The sequence below is a fragment of the Nyctereutes procyonoides genome, unplaced genomic scaffold, assembly GCF_905146905.1.
Source record: "Nyctereutes procyonoides isolate TBG_1078 unplaced genomic scaffold, NYPRO_anot_genome, whole genome shotgun sequence".
Taxonomy (NCBI): domain Eukaryota; kingdom Metazoa; phylum Chordata; class Mammalia; order Carnivora; family Canidae; genus Nyctereutes; species Nyctereutes procyonoides.
The window spans coordinates 23,538,691-23,551,176 of NW_026575122.1; the positions used below are offsets into that span (position 1 = coordinate 23,538,691).

The 12,486-nt window shown below is 32.8% G+C and overlaps 1 protein-coding gene across 2 annotated transcripts in view; it reads right to left on the minus strand.

Moving 5' to 3' along the window:
- CHPT1 (choline phosphotransferase 1) overlaps nucleotides 1-12,486 on the minus strand; it is a 28,892-nt gene that overhangs the window by 1,585 nt on the left and 14,821 nt on the right. The window contains exons 4-8 of one of the 2 annotated variants that reach the window (XR_008665910.1): nucleotides 8,949-9,033; nucleotides 6,239-6,370; nucleotides 3,439-3,597; nucleotides 2,858-2,983; nucleotides 903-1,102 (exon numbers count right to left, since the gene is read on the minus strand). Coding sequence is in view for 1 of the 2 variants with exons in the window: in XM_055336570.1 (XP_055192545.1) it covers nucleotides 992-1,102; nucleotides 2,858-2,983; nucleotides 3,439-3,597; nucleotides 6,239-6,370; nucleotides 8,949-9,033 (613 nt within the window). In the remaining variant the exon portion in view is untranslated. The remainder of the gene's footprint in view (nucleotides 1-902; nucleotides 1,103-2,857; nucleotides 2,984-3,438; nucleotides 3,598-6,238; nucleotides 6,371-8,948; nucleotides 9,034-12,486) is intronic. The other variant, XM_055336570.1, reaches the window with a different exon arrangement.

Sequence of the window (12,486 nt, forward strand, 5' to 3'; positions counted from 1 at the left end):
TAAATTATTTCATCATAAGGCTTATGGTCTACAGAACTTGGACAAAATTAAAAATAAGGTAAAATGGGTAATCTGAGTCATAAGTCTCATACTTTTAATGACAGTGGAAAGATAATTTATAATGTATTTAGTGATGGGATAACTGATATTTACATTATCCAGATTTCCTCATGAGCCAATGTCTATTTGAGGTAACTGTGGCTGATATTCTAAAGGGAAGATATTTTTGCCATGTTGTTGTCACAAATTACTAATTTTCTTACATCAACTTTGCTTTGGCATTTTTTTATGTTTCATAAAAGGGGATCTTTTTAATGTCCACTTTTTTGTGACTGAAATTTTACTATCAAGGAATGTTTAAAGGTTCATTTGTTTTTCTGAACTGTGAGACACATTCCTTTTACTAAATATAAATTATAGAAAATTCTAGTAGCCCTTTTAAATTCTAGTTCCGTTTCCTTTTTCCAACAGTAATTAACTCCTTTGAAAAATAGCTTAAAAAATCATTTCTTATAACATCATTTGACTCCGTAATTACAATCCATCCACTTATGCAGTATTATAAACACATCAATTATTAGCAATTGAAGTAATAAGCATCACCCTTAAGATGGCTAAAATCCTCTAAGCCCTCCATTTTTATGTAATCCTTTAGCAATGAAAATCCCAAGTATCTGATAAAGATTTTTGAGACAGATTTTTAGAACCACATTGGTTTACTTTCGTGTCCTCAAAATTAAAATTTGATTTTGTTTCTAATTTATAGATTGTAATATCCTGATAATACCTGTGATCAAAAATGTTGATAGGCAATGAGGGCTTCACAACTGAAATACACATAATGGAATCTACAGGACTTAATGTTCTATAGTCAAATATAACCTTATTTATTGTATACTAGCCTCCTGCAAAGGGGAATTTCCTTCACTCATAGGTTCCCCTAACTGCTTCTCCTCTTTTCCTTGGGCTATTAGTCAATATGCTTGTGAACCTGTTCGGGTGCTTCATGACATGAAGTCTTGAAGATATTTAGATGAAGGTGTCTTGAAATTTGCAGGCACAAAGCACTAAAATACATCATCATATCAAATGAAGAAATGACCTTTGGAAGCAAAAAAAAAAAAAAGTATTACAGTCTATCTTTTCTGAAGAGGCAATTTTTTTTGTCTCCCCCCACCCCCGCAAGATCTCAAACCTTAACCTAAACTTCTTCAATGAAAATACAATATTTTAGAGTACTTTCATATATTTCATATTTGGATCTCCCTATAATCCACTGGAACATGCAGAGTATGTCACAGTTATAAGTACTGAGGCTCAGAACGGTAAATGGCCTAGAAAAAATATAAAAGCTGGCAACACAATTTGTCTTCTGACTCCACATTCTTTACATTTTCTGCTGTGCAACGAGGCTCAGAATGTAAACGGCCTAGAAAAAATATAAAAGCTGGCAACACAATTTGTCTTCTGACTCCACATTCTTTACATTTTCTGCTGTGCAACGAAGCCATAAATTTTCTATTAGGAGGGGCTGTTTGTCACTTAATAAAATCATTCCATCATATAAATTATTTTTCCTTTGAGATGGTTGTAAGAAAATAAAGGCCTCGAAAAAACACCATAGTTGAGGGGATGCTTATACAAAATTGTGTTGAATACAAAATTGAGGAAGACACACTAAAAAGTTTACCAGAGACCAGGGACAAATGCTTCCTTTCAGAGAAAGGAGGCTCACTGCTCTGCCAGTAAAGCAGGAATTCTCTCACTCTTGAGGGGAAAATCTCCCATATCATTTACTTGAATAGCTCTGTCTGACCCTTTTCTCACTGAAGTAAGCTTTTCTCTAATGATGTTAAAGGACACATAATGTTTTGTTTGATTCACATAAGTGTTTTTTATTGTTTTAAATTGTGGTCCACATAGTATTTTAGAGAAAAATTCAATTTGCTTTCCTCACCGTAATCTCTACCACGGGCATAAACCAGGCCTAACTCACTACAAAATAGGTGCTTGAATTTTTAACATCTGATTTAATTATATTAATACCATTTGGTAATACATATGCAAGATTAGTAAAAGAAACCCTATTGAGTTTTCAGATATTTTGAATAATCACCCTATTTCTTAAATTTAGATTATTTTGAAGCCCTAAAATTACGTATGCTGGATAACAAATTAAAGGAAATTACTCTGATTTTCACTTTTTAGACTACTGCCTGGAAATTTGCAAGGATTAATATTTACATCTCACCACCATTTGAAGAATGGAAGACTTAAATATTTTAGTGCCCAAATCTAATAAATAGGGTAGATTATTCAAATTATCAAGAGATTAACTGAAGGATTTATTTTAGCACACTTTAATATGTGTCTATATATTACTAACAAAGCCATGAAGGTCCAGAGGTAGGGGAAAATAAAGCAAAGATGTTCAGAACCACCATTAATTGAGGACAATAAAGATAATGTCTCAAAAATGCTCCTTTCATCCATGTCTGTGATGACTGAACAAGTTTAAGTAAAAGTCAGACACTTAAGTATTTGCATTTCTCTGGGCAGAGTGAGGTGATTTTTGTCATCTTTGTATTGTTTTTGATGAGGAAGAAAGATCTATTTGTAAGGTACAGGGTTGTGTTTTTAAAGATTTAAGTTGTTAGAAGCCTGATCTCCATATGTGGGCCATTTCTATACCAAAAAAAAAAAAAAAATGCACAGCTTGAAAGGAGTTAATTTTAAATATTCTATTCAGGAACATTTACAGAATAGACTAGATAATGAGGCTGCTATATCACTGAAGTAACTTTTTAGTATAAGGTTATCTGACATCTATTAAAAATATTAGCAGTAAAGAACTTACCATTGCTATCCAAAGAACAACATATTCGTCTATAAAATTATTAAAGTACTGGTCTAAAAATAAAAGACCTGGGCCAAAAAAGACAGTGTCTTGAAGATACAGTTCACTTTTGGTCATGTGAGCTATCTATAAAAAGATAAACAAAATAATTTCACTATTAAATTTTAAATATTTTAACTTTCAGTTTTTAGGACAGGATTTATACTTTAATCACTATTAAGACAAAGATAAAGAGACCATTTAATCTCACGTTTAATATGGAAATACTGATTATAAAACTTCTCACATTCATGATTGGGTAGCTCATTAAAGTTCCCAATATTTAAATTCCTTGATATCAGAAAATTATAGTTGACAATTACAGCTAAACAAATAATTAAAAGAACTTAGCATTCAGAAAGGAAAGTATCTCCCTGAATATAACACTAACTCATTTACAGTTTTACTTGGAGCACAAACAGCCATTTATTATAATGACAACACCATTAAAAACCTACCCATTGTATGAAACGGTTTCCAGCTTTGTATTTGAAGACCAAGTACTATTTATATTATGAAATATAAATGAAAGAATTTCTTACCACCAATTTTTGTGATACTTTAGCAAAGACACATCCAAACATAAGGGTATAAAGACAAGGATGCTTTTCAAACACATTAGTTGCTGACTTTTTATAGATCATTATTGCCAATATAATAATAATTCCTATGTGGAGTCCAGGTGACAAGACACTGGTGCCCTACGGGATAAATCAGAAAATCATATCTTAACATTGCCTTTATCACAGTGCAAACATTTTCTGAACATCTATTTTGTGTTAGAAACTAGAGACCTAAAGAATATAACATACTATATGGCCTAACAGAGTATACAGACCTTAACTGTGCCTTCAAACATCCGTAAAACCCTAGTGTTACAAAGAGGTAATACAGGGCCACAGATGTTTGATTTCAACTTTATATATACACACATTTTAAACTAATTGCCACTAAGAAACAGTATGATTTATTGTACACCAATTTTACTGTGCCAAAGGCCATCGACATTTGGATTGCCAAGTTAACATATTTTTATTACAGGTATTGAAACAAAGTTTAACCTGCCAATTTATTTTATTTTTTACTTATTTTTTAAAATTTTATTTTTAAATAACCTCTACACCCAACATGGGACTCGAACTTAAACAACCCTGAGATCAAGTGTCACATGCTCTATCAACTGTGCCAAGAAGCACTCCAACCTGCCAGTTTTACAAAGTACTTTAACCACCGATCAGGAAAAGTTTAATTCTGCCCTGGTCTCTCTCTATACCAACAGTCCTCACCCCTGCCTTTTTTGGCATTTGGATTGCAGATGCTCTCTTGTATAACACTGTAATTCCAACCCATTACATTTTTATCTGTGTGAATCAGGATTCTCTCAATACTGCTTATCCTAAACAAAATACTGAAATAAATTTGGTATTAAGGCTTACAAAATCCCAAACTACCAATTTAAATATATTCATCAAAACAGCATTATTCTTGTTTATTGTTTACATGTTATAAATTAGAATTTACTATAAAATTACAGCAATATTATAAATACTATAAATACTATTATACATATAGTATGCATAATAAAATATGTGTACTATATGTTAATAAGTTATAAAAATTTAGACTAATAAAATAGTGCTTTTATCTGTAGTATGGTTCTGTAGATTTTATTCAAGAAAATCTGCTGCTAAAAATATTGGAAAATCAACAGCATAGTGTTTGATTTTTTTTGTCTTCCTTCAAACATTTATTACTTATTTCTTAATAAAATATTCTCTAAGGTGGATACTGATCCTCACTAAATCTTATTTTCTTTAGTAAAATTCATGTTCCAGGTAGCACTCTTATTTTATCATCCATGGTCAAGCAACAAGTATTCCTAAGCACCTCATGCATAGTACTGAAGTCAACTGACAAAACACCTCAGAAAATGACTGATTTTTCCAAATATATCAGGACTTCTGTATCCAAATAAGTTTTATACTTATGAAATAAATTGGCTCTCAAGATAATTTCAAAGGAATCCACATAATTCATAAATTTTCAATCTTTATGAATATATTTTATATACATGATTCAGAAGCAATTTATGTCATTTAAGAAAATGAGGCTTTTTTTTTTTACTAAAAATGCCACATTTCATGTTTATTACTCTTATTTATTAAACCTGGCTCCATATGACTTTAGCTTTTTCTCAAAATCATAGCTACTCTTGAAGGACAGAAATTTTGAACTACAGAACCAAAGAAATCCAAGAGAGTAAGCTATCGCTCAAATGACTCTAAAAAGTCCAACAATGTTTTCATTTTTTTTTTTCCTTTTTAAGTAGGCTCCTGGGCATGGAGCCCAACACAGGGCTTGAACTCATGACCCTGAGATCAAGACCTGCCTGAGCTGGGACTCTCAGCTGACCGAGCCACGCAGGAGCCCCAAACAGTGTTTTGATAGAGATGACATCACTAGACTAAGTACTTATCTTCTTATATTTATCTTAAAGATGACAATATGGTTTTTAAAAACATAGGTATCATATTTGTTTAAAAGTTGGCAGGAATTCTGACCCTTTCCCATATAAAAGTATTGAAGCTTTAAAGAAATAAGTATGAATAAATACAAAAGTATTACAGCATGAGCAAAGTGTAAAAAAAAAAGTACACAAGGTGTACCTATTCAATGTAAGAATTAAGGTGTAAAATTTTACCTTTTAAAATATTAGAATAATTTTTAACAATACATTTCAGTGAAATTTCAATAAAATTTATTTCATGAGTATTAAATTGCCTTGTATGTGAAACCATGACTTTTGGCAACTTTTCTGCTATTAAATCAGGAATTCATTTCCTTCTTCTCCTCCTCCTCTCCCCTATTAATGTAAGGTACAATATGCAAGAAAACAAATGGCAACTCAATTATATACAGTAATGAGACAGTGGATGATTACACAGGATGTCAGAAAAGTCTGCTAAGAAAAATAGAAAGTCAAAACTTTTAAAAATACTTTTGGGGCAGCCCCAGTGGCCCAGCGGTTTAGTGCCACCTTCAGCCCGGGGTGTGATCCTAGGGGCCTGAGATTGAGCCCCACATCGACCCCACATTGGGCTCCTTGCATGGAGCCTGCTTCTCCCTCTGCCTGTGTCTCTGTCTCTCTCACTCTCTGTGTGTCTCTCATGAACAAATAAAATCTTAAAAAAAAAATACTTTTGTATTATGTGCCTAAAAAGAAAGATACTTGGTTTCCTTTCCCATTCTTGGAACATTGACATGCTTTTAGTATCTCTGGATCTGATAATAATAAAACTTATAATAAAATTAATATTAAATGATGATGAATTAATATCTTACTGCTATAGTGGATCCATTCTTGCCAACACCACCATGGAGGATAACATGGAAATAATTTGAACAGGAAAATATTGCTCCACCTACTACTCCAAGAACTGGAAAGATCTTCAATTTCATTTCTAGAATGGGTATCTTTAGGGGTAGAGGAAAGAAACAAATCATTAAGAAAAAAATAATTTCTTTTCCTATTAAATAGTAAAGAAACATTATGATATGGCCCTGTACGATTAGGTATCCTTTTTCTTATAATCAAACCTTAACTCCTGGATATAGCCTGTAGTGACAACTTTTCTTTTAACAGTTTTATTCATTAAATGAAAAATGAATCCACCATATTCAGAGATGTCTACTTACATAACTGTAATGAAATATTTAATCTCACAAATGAAAAATGACAGTCCACTTGAATTTAGTACCTCTAAAAGGCAGCATCACAGTAAAAGTCAGACACCATGATTTGCATCATGAATGTGACAAATATCACAATGTGTGTGCATGCAAGAATTCTGTGTAGTTAATATCCAGGATTAAATCTCTAGCAATATATTTACCTGTTGGTCAATTTGCTGTTCAAGAAAACTTCCAAAGGCAGCAAAGGATTTAAAAAACAGTAACAATAAATTTCCAAAAGCTATAGGCTAATGTGTTTTGAAAATAGGCTTTGAAATATTGTACCAACATTTATGGAAACTACAGACTAACAAATTTAGAAAATCTACATCTAAAATAAATATTCTTGTTGGTAAGAATAATAAAGTGTGCTTTCCTCCTATGGTATTGCCAAAATATTGAATGAAATGATTTTAAGATTAAATTAAATTATTCCCCATTATAACTAAATCAGAATTAAATTCAGACATCTGATTTAATAACCTAACTGCCTCTAGGTCAACATTCACCTTTTTAGGAGAACCAGTTGAGCAGCTAACACAGAAGACACATCACATCATATCCCTCTAGATTTACTTTAGAGGTCTACAGTAGTATATCTTTGATTCTGTTATTCTTCTGGGATGAGAAGGAATACAAATGTCTCAGGAAATGTACCACTACTTAAAAATATGCTCCAAGTCTGAGCCCAGTGGTATGTACTTTAATTGGCTATTCTGAAACTAAATGCCACAGAGAAATCTTACTACTTTTTAATAGACTTAACTTTTACAGTAATTGTAGATTCATGGCAAAATTGTATGGAAAATACATAAAATCCTCATATATTCCCTTCTGTCTCCCCCCAGTGTCTCCCCTACTATCAACATTTCCTGCCAGAGTATTACACTTGCTATAATACGTGAACCTACACCAATACATTCTTATCACCCAAAAGCCATTGTTTACGTCACAGTTTAATACTGGTGGTATACATATTCTTGAACAAACGGCTTATGACAAATATCTGCCATTACAGTATTATACAGAATAGTTTTATTGCCCTAAAAAATCCCCTGTGCTCTGTTATACCTCCTTCCCCCATAACCTCTGGCGACTGCTGATGTTTTCACTGTCGCCATCATTTTGCTTTTTCCAGAATGTCATATATCTGGAACCATACAATATGTAGCCACCTTTCCAGATTGGTTTCTTTCACTAAGTAATATGCGCTTAAGGTCCCTCCATGTCTTTTCATTTCTTGATCATGCTTTCTTTTTAACACTGAGTAATAATCCATTGCCTGCATGTACCATAATTTATTCATCACCTACTGAAAGACATCTTGGTTGCTTCCAAGTTTTGGCAATTATGAATAAAGCCGCTGTAAGCATCCGAGTTCAGGTTTTTGTGTGGACATAAGTTTTCCGCTTATTTAAATATCAAGGAGCACGGTCGCTGGATCCTATGGTAAGAGTATGTTTAGTTCTGTATCTCTTACTATTGTTACTGGAGGTATATATCTGAGTGATTAAAAATATAAAGTCTGGAATCAGTCTTCTTAATTCCAGTACTTACGAGCTATGTGTTCTTGGACAAATTACTTAATTATTCTAAGACTTACTTATAACACAGAATAATGATAATATCTATTTCATAGTATTGTTCTGAGGGTCAGATAAAACAGTGATGGTAAATTGTGGGAACATAAGGTGATCAGTAAATGTTAGTTGTTGGCTGTTGATATTTTCCTTATTATTCTTAACTCTATGGGCATGAGGTTGTGAGTCAGCCAGTGTATGGACTTGGGTTGCAGAGACAATAACTTATTTCTTCATAAATTCTTTTCCTATGCAAAGCATGGATTTGTAACAGTGGCCTCCCAAGAGTTAACTTTTATCAAAATACTGAGGCCAACCAAGCAGAACATAAGAACCCTCCTTAATATGGGCCACTTTACCTTATAGTAGATTATAAAAAATGCGAATTATTAACTTCTCTTTCTAAAATTAAGGGACAAGTTTCAAACAAAATATTTTACTGAATTTACTTTTCAATATATTTTATGAGATAAATTTAAGCCTGGAAAAGGTAGTTCAACTAGTGTGTTAAAATTTTGTATTAGGGTAATGGGGTAATTTTCTTCTATGTGGTAACATATTCATGCATAGGGGAAAATGCCAAAATAAGGCATATAGGATAGCAAAGTTATAAAATGAAGAAAAAGGGTTAAGAAGTGGTATGATCATTAAATACAATGCCAAGAATTTCTGAAGAAAATTAACGCATTTTTCCTAAATATCTGCTAAGTATTTAAATATAAATTTAAATTCAGATTTACCGTATAGTCCCACATTGTTGCTCCTCCAAATGTAGATAACACAAAGACCATCACTAAAGCTATCTGAATTTCAGTTACATCCACTCTGAAGAGAAAGAACAAAGAATAGAAAAAGTGTTTGTAAATAAAATTTCTGAATATGAAAATCAGTTAACCATATGTTAAATATCAAAGATGTAAAAATCTTTATAGGCTTAGCTTATTTTTACCTTTAATTCCATCATTGAATTATCAATTTAAACTGTTAAGTAAGGGCAGCCTTGGTGGCTCAGTGGTTTAGCGCCGCCTTCAGCCCAGGGCGTGATCCTGGAGACCTGGGATCGAGTCCCACGTCAGGCTCCCTGCATGGAGCCTGCTTCTCCCTCTGCCTGTGTCTCTGTCTCTCTCTCTCTCTGTGTGTGTATGTCTTTCATGAATAAATAAATAAAATCTTAAAAAAATTAAAAAAGTAAACTGTTAAGTGAAAAGCCCACTGAACAACATGTGCTCACATACAGGTAAACATTATGATGTGCACAGGGGGGAGAAACACTTGTACAGAATGTATAAAATTGCTATGAACAGTTATTATCAAGATTACAGAAGTTTACTTTCAACTTTATGTACTGTAAAGTTTGAATTTTTAAATAACAATCATGTATTATTCTTGTAATGAGGACAAATTATAACATAAAAACAGCCAGATGACTTAAGACAAATTCTTAAATACTCCCAAGTGAATGTCACTTAAAAAATAGGGAAAATTCAAATAGCTTTCCTTATTAGGTTACTAAAAGTCACTATAGTGTTTTGATTTCCACAGACATTATTTTTCCCTAATACATGAACACGCTTAAGTTTCTTAAAAAAAAAACCAAAACACTAAACCAACCAACATCAATCAGTCTCTAGTTAGCATTCCCTGAAGCTACTGACTTCTCCTCTGCGCCATAATTAGGCTAACTGAAAAGTAGTGGATATATGTGTAACTTCCTCCTCTTCATATTTGCTGCTTAATTCATCGTAGTCTGGTCTTTGGCCCCATTCTACTAAAATTGTTTAAGGTAAATAATGACTTTCAATTTATCAAATCTAAGGGATACATTTCAGTTAATACCTTGGGTAACTTTCTGCAATATTTAAAATGCCGATTGTTCCCCCTTTCTTAAAATGTTTTGCTATGTTCTTATTTATTCTGTGCTTTTTCATGATTCTGGTGCCTTGTTGGAAGCTCTGCTCAGTGTCCTTCCTAGACTGCTGCTGCTTCCATGTCTTTTTTTTTTTAAATTTTTATTTATTTATGATAGTCACAGAGAGAGAGAGGGAGAGAGGCAGAGACATAGGCAGAGGGAGAAGCTGGCTCCATGCACCGGGAGCCCGATGTGGGATTCGATCCTGGGTCTCCAGGATCATGCCCTGGGCCAAAGGCAGGCGCTAAACCGCTGCGCCACCCAGGGATCCCTGCTTCCATGTCTTAAGTGCTACTAGTTCCAGAATTCCATCTTTTCTCCTTTTGGATTTCCTGAACCATTGTGTCTATGCTTAGACTACCATCTGTAGGCTAAGGACCTCAAAATCCCTATTTCCAAATCCACATCTTTTTTTCTGAGCTCCAGATTTTTATGTCTGTCTATCCACTTGACATCTCTGCTAGGATGCCCTGGAGTCTTCAGATGATAGAGGAATACTCTCTGCTCTACAAATATAAGATATGTAGTAATTATATGACAAAAAAAAAAAAACAGGCAGGGAAGAAAAGACTTCTAGACTAAGTTACTTTGGGGGCAGCTGAGAAGGTGAACTGAACATTAACCTACATATAAAAGGGAAAATAGAAAAAATGGTAACTAGTATTTGTAAGATCAGTGGCAGGCAAACCAAGGCTTCTTGGCTGTAAGTTAGTTGAAAAAGGTAAACATATTAATATAACATGTAGTACTTTGTAGAGAAAAAGGAGGAACCTTGGTTTCACATATACATCATTCATACTACAGATTTTAAATTAAACTCAAAGCTTCATTCTCCCTCTCTGCTTTTTAAGGATTAACTAAATAAATAACAATTATTAAGTCTAGAAAAAAGAAAGCTGAAAGGATATGATAAAAAGGGTAGAATCACTCACCAAATATTCAAACATCTGAACTATGAAGAAAGAGTTGAGGCTTGAAAAATATATTAGATTAAAAGAATCAGAATTAGAATTATTAGAATAAAAGAATGTTCTATATAACAATTTACAAACTTAGAGAACTCAATAATGGATCTAAGTTTTTAAAGTTCGGATCCAAAAAAGACTTTAAAACTCCAAGACAGATGGATACTGGGGATATTGTGCAAGTTATCCTTAATCCCCAACTGTAATCATGGAGGACAATCCACAACAGTGTTACAATGAGATTGGTATAGAAATTGAGAGTAAGCATTTAAAAACTTTTATGGTAATTTGACAGAGTAATTTTGTATTTGTTGAATTAAATGAAATATTGAGGACTGTATTTTGCAAGTAATTTTTCATTTTTTATTTTTAAACTGCATGTTATTAGTCCACCATGGATTGAGGGTACGAGTAGAAACTAGTCCTTTACTGTAATTTTTTTGAGAAATGAACCTAATACCATATGGAAATTCTCATACTTTCAAATAAAAGAAAGTTAATAAGTCTATATGTTCACATGTAAATAACAAAATAGCACATAATACAAGTAAACACTGGACTTGGTTCAGGTTTTAAAATTGAGTTTTAAGCATTACTCTATAGAATTGCTTAAGACTCTTGCTACAGGAAAGTAAACACTATAAATAAGTCATGTCTTATCTCACATGGCAAACATTAATATACAGACAGATTTTAACTGTAATCTTATATATTGTGCTAAGGGAAATACTAATTGATGTGTCACTGATTTATTTTAAAAAAACTATTGTTTTTGTTTTTGTTTTTTGCTTTGTTTTTTAAAGATTTCCTAGAGAGAGAGTACAAGCAGGGGGAGGGGAGTGGCAGGCAGAGGGAGAGGGAGAAGCAGACTTCCTGCAGAGCGGCGAGCCTGATTCAGGTTGGATTCCAGGACCCTGGGATCATGAACTGAGACAAAAGTAGACACTTAACCGACTGAGCCACCCAGGTGCCCCCAATTTACTAAAAAAAAAAAAAATCTTTAAACAGTTGAAAATTATAGTTAAAAATACTTAGTAATGTTTTATAGTTTAAATGATCTAATTCAAGGTACCAAATTCTTATTTGCACCAAAATCCACATATTTTCAAAAGATAAAACATACAAAAAAAACCACAAAAAAATTAAAAAAAAAACATACAACAATGAAAATATCCACAAGTAAAATAGAATAGTATTTACATTTCTCTTCTGTATTACAATAATATAAATACTATAAAAACTAAGCCTCTCAATAGATGGATAAATATACGAGATACACATATATACATTTATGGGAATACTAGCCGTAATAAGGACAAAATCTTGCCATTTGCAGAAACATGGATTTAGCTAGAGGGTAAAACGCGAAGTAAAAGAGGTCAGAGAAAGACAAATACCATACAA